Source organism: Euwallacea fornicatus, unplaced genomic scaffold (assembly GCF_040115645.1).
Source record: "Euwallacea fornicatus isolate EFF26 unplaced genomic scaffold, ASM4011564v1 scaffold_68, whole genome shotgun sequence".
NCBI lineage: Eukaryota > Metazoa > Arthropoda > Insecta > Coleoptera > Curculionidae > Euwallacea > Euwallacea fornicatus.
Window position 1 is genome coordinate 459,420 of NW_027096036.1, and position 4,939 is coordinate 464,358.

Here is a 4,939-nt window from a genome sequence, read left to right on the forward strand (position 1 = left end):
CTCCCTGTGGAGTGGGCGTGTCGGTACAGGTCCGGGTTGAGCGCCTTGAGACAGGTCCGTACTTGGGGAACTTCTGTAGAGTGACTGGAGCGTGGAGTGGGTGCTCAAGGTAAGTAAACGAAAAAATGCTCTCTTAATTTTTATTAGCACATAATACAAACATAACATTAATATAATCTAGAAATTTTGCAATATATATATAAGTGAACTTTAAACTAAGGCTGTCCGTGACCTATGTTACTGAGGCTATAGTGTCCGTAAGGTAGAGTATCAAAGCTGTTTGATAAAATTTGTCGTTTGTCATCATAAGGATTTAAAGCAATTTTATTTTGTTCAACGCTATAAATTTCATGATTATAGGAACGAATAGACCGTTGGGTTACCGAAGTGATTTTAAAATTTTTTAAGCATTCGACGTAATCGTTAAAAGTTAATTTGTTACGGACAATAGTATGTTTCACTCCTTTCGCTTTTTTGGTAACCTTTCCATCTTGAATTTTAAAACTGTACATTTTTGACCTGAGTCCAACAAAATGAGAAATAATTTTTCCATTAGCTTCATCCTTCATTAGTCCTAAGACTTTTTTATTTGTCGGAGGGATATTGTATGGATTGTTGGTAGGATAATCGGAAGTATCAAATTTCGTTAGATCTCTCTTTATGATTTCTTCATAAACGTCATTACAACAGAGTTCGTAAATAAAACTGTCGGTGTCCATGTACATGAGCTTGCACCGATCAACTCCCATTTTCGGTAGCATGTACTCATAATGAAAATCGTACATGTATATTTTAGACAAGTCTAAAATTGCCATGCCTATGTACAGTGGTTTATTGAAACAGATTGAAGACTTTTTCAGTTCAATAATAACAAGGTTTTCATCTAGAATTAATCTGCTATGAAACCTAGGACTAGAAATAAAATTTTTTGCACCATAACGTCCTTCCCAAGATTTAACAATTTTAACTACGCGGTGCTTTCGAATATTTTCCATCGTTTTCCCAAACACCGCGTTATTAAACAGCTTGAATAAATTTTTTTCAAAAGTTGATTGAGCTTGTGTTCGAAACCCGTTATTTAATTCAATATAAGATTTTAACCATGGTGACTGGTTAAACTTTAAAATTTTGTGAATTTTTGTCGGAACTAATCCATGTTTTAACATTTGCTTTAAATTCCTATAATGAACAATATAATTTTGTTTATGAAACAGAGTGGTCATTAATTTGGGTAATTTCGATTGTGGCGGTTTAAGATGTTCAGGTGCGAAAGGAAAGTCCTTATGCGTGTCATGTAACTTATTTGGGTACTGTAAATCTACCTGCAAAATATACCCTACGGGGGAATCGTCAGGAATAGTTAATACGTCAAAATTGGTATCTTCTATCCATTCGAAGCCTCCGTAAGGTAAAGGTTCACACATTGCCTTTCCGTACAAATTGTTCACATCTAGGTAAAGAAGGTATTTAGACGGTTTTACAGGATCATAGTCAAACATGTACTTGTTGTTTGCTTCTGAATATCTACTGCTACACACAGAAACGCCACCACGAATACCTTTTTCAATAAACATTATTTGATCGATATCGTGTAATAACTCCAACTTGCATTTAGTGTACTTTAACATACAGTCCCAAGTATATCCGGGCATGGTAAAATACCATGAAGGATCGAGATTATGAGTTGAAATACAATTTAATCTGAAATGTTCAAAAATATCAGCTAAAAGTATAACATCAGTTTTTAAATACAAATCTGAATATTCTCCCAAAGTCTGAATATTAAAAGAATCCCATACCTTCGATGCATGACTATATTTTTCGTCGTCAATATGCGAATCTTCTAGTTTATTATAGAAATATTCCTTGGATGGTAAAGTTTTTTCATCAAGTTTATCAATACTATCAATATAATCGTAGCAAAACACACCTTTACACGTTAAGAGTTTAAATTTTTCTTCCGTCACATCTAAAAATTGACTTTTTAAAAGTTTTAAATTTTCGGGTTGCATCGATTTTGCAAGTTCATCGAGAGAAGCCCCCAAAAATCTATACGAATCAATATAGCGAAATTTAATGTCATTTTCTGTTACATGATGGGTGAATGAAATATATTTTTCTTTGTTAATAGGTAGTACACTTAAACATCCTTTTTTACATAAAAGTTTGATTAAAAAATGAGAATCGTATCCGGAAAGATTCTGGAAAATTATCGGCACCACAAACTGCTTACGAAAATTTAAATTGCATACTGAATGAGCAAATCCTCTGAAAATACCCGTGAAATGATCATGATCTCGAACAATTTCATCTTTAGGGGAAAACGGTTTTTCACAAATGTGACACCTTTTAGCCATTGATAAATCAAGTTGGATGTTCATTGGAGTGTTTTTCTTTGTTTCATTATAAATAAATTTCGACAGTTCAATCATTTCATTAACAAACCATTCAACACAGTTAGTACCTCGAAACATTTTGAACTGAGATAAAGAGTCATTATATGCACATTTGATGAAATATCCTACACTAAAAGGAATGTGTCTTTGATATTTACCTAAATCATTCGAGAAAGAAACGTTTTCCAATTGACTTTCGAAATCAGCATAAATAACAAATGGGGCTTTTTGTTGATAAACATGATTTTTAAACTCTATAAAGTCGTATTTGGGAAACGAAATATGACAGTCATTCAACTTAGTGCACAATACTTCATGTGTTAATAATTTTTGATGGTTGGAAAAATAATTTAAACATCTATCACAAATAAATTTACGTTGTTTATGTTTGTTTAACTGACTGGATAATAATCGTGATAAATCTTTAATCCAGCAATAGTGATAGATAATATTGGTATCTTCTTCTTCTACTACTGCATCTGTGGGAACCGGATTATAGTCATTTAATTTAGGATAATATTTGTTCTGAATTAAAAGCAAATTAATATGTTTGTTTAGTTTTTGAGGTGTTAATCTGACTGGAACTACTGCATAGAATGTTGTCGGTACCGTTGACATTTCTAAAGCGTAAACATTTACCGATATATCGTTTAATTTTTCAAATTTATATATTTTGTTTAAAGGCATAGGCATTTCTAAATTTGTGGTATTTAAAACAGTGCTGTAATGTGGATATGAAGTAATACGATTATTGTTATTTATAACAGGATAAATAGCACTAACAATCGACCAATAGAAACAGGCTTGATCGTCATTTTGAATATTAATGCAAGCCCGTTTCTTTGAAATTTCTTTAGGTAATTTGATAAAAGTTGAACCGCTACCCATTTCAAATTTATTAATATTAATTTCTAAATAATCGATTTTTTGTAAAGCAAAGCCTGAATCACGTTCCTGAAATTCTGACAGTTGGTTTAATACTTGATCTTGGATATTTTCGCGAAACCAGCCAAGTAAATTCGTTCCCACATCAATGATTGCATAGTTTGTATTAAAATAGAAAATGTTAATTATTTCCTTATCCCCAGATTTTTTAATAAACTCCCCACAAAATGTGGAAGCTACCTTAATAACTGGATTTTGTTTTAAAAACTCTTTTATCTTCGTTTCAAATAAAAGAGAAGAATCGTTTAAGAATTGATTTATATCCTTATGCGTCAAATTAATAATAACATTCGATGTTACATTTTGATTGAAACATGAAACCACGTTTTCCCACGAAATCCTACTTTCAACATTACTTGTTTCTCGATTTAATCCCTCTATATTTTCTAGTTTTAGTCGAAGTAGTTTTTTAATTACATTTAATTGATGTAAATTTGTCTGCAATTTGCGGTGCATACGATATGGTAAACCACCTTTACCGATTAAATTATTACAAAGGATAATCAATTTTTGCACTCGGTTCAACCAAACAGTTAGGTTTCTCTTACATAATTTATTAATTTGGTGTCTAATTTTTTTAAAACCTGTAATAACATCTAAGGATTTTTTCAACAAGTTATCCGGATCCATGATACAATACCCTTTCTGTTGCTGCTGCTGCTGCTGCTGCTACTAATTCTTCAAGCCAAACAGATTTCGAATAAAATCAGCGGATTCGGATGTCCTATGTCTTTTGTTCCCCTAAAGACAAGGGCGTATTTTCCTTCGACAAAGTTATGCAGCTGCGGTTCAAACGTCTCAGTCACTCTTCGAGGGAGGAATACCACAGTGGTTTCCAAGTGTAATAAAATGTTTTTACCGTATTTGGTATTCGAAAGTGTAGCTTTATAGATCAAATATTTTTCATTAATTGTTAAATCTTGTAGTTTAACCAGTGCTTTATCATTCTTTACAAGACACACTTGGTTTAGTTTTTCCAAATCCATTCTGTTTTAAAATTTAAAGACTTTAGTCATTTACAGTTAAAAAAACTTTCACTTACGTTAAACACTGCAAAATCAAACACCGTAAAAACTTTCAAGTTTGACTGTCTGCAACAATCTCCTTTACTTCCACTCACATTAACCACTGTAAATTCAAACACTATGAACCTTTAAGTTTGACTATCTGCAATAATCTACTTTGCGATATTCCCAGATGGAATTATTTATACCTCTGCGGATGCAATCTTCCTTTAAATTAAAAGTATTGATATATTTCATCGGAAAAAATAAAGTGGTTTCATGTTGCAAATATAAATCATTTTCATGGGATTATGTAAATTAGTCTTTAATGCTAGGAAATATAGAACTTACATTCTATTAAATCATTCCCGGATAGAAGTACTGACACCTGTATATGGACTAATTGCATCATTCTCCGATTGTATTTTTATTTACACCTCTTTGCAAATGCTGTCTTCCTTTAAATAGAAAGTATTGGTATATTTCATGTTACAAATATAAATCATTTTCATGGGATTATGTAAATTAGTCTTTAATGCTAGGAAATATAGAACTTACATTCTATTAAATCATTCCCCGGATAGAAGTACTGAC

The 4,939-nt window shown here is 31.8% G+C and overlaps 1 protein-coding gene across 1 annotated transcript; it reads right to left on the bottom strand.

Moving 5' to 3' along the window:
• Positions 1–215: 215 nt before the first annotated feature.
• On the bottom strand, positions 216–3,902 carry LOC136349784 (uncharacterized). The gene has a single exon (XM_066301512.1). It carries the CDS (start codon positions 3,795–3,797, stop codon positions 216–218), a length of 3,582 nt encoding a protein of 1,193 aa, XP_066157609.1. The 5' UTR covers positions 3,798–3,902.
• Positions 3,903–4,939: the final 1,037 nt, after the last annotated feature.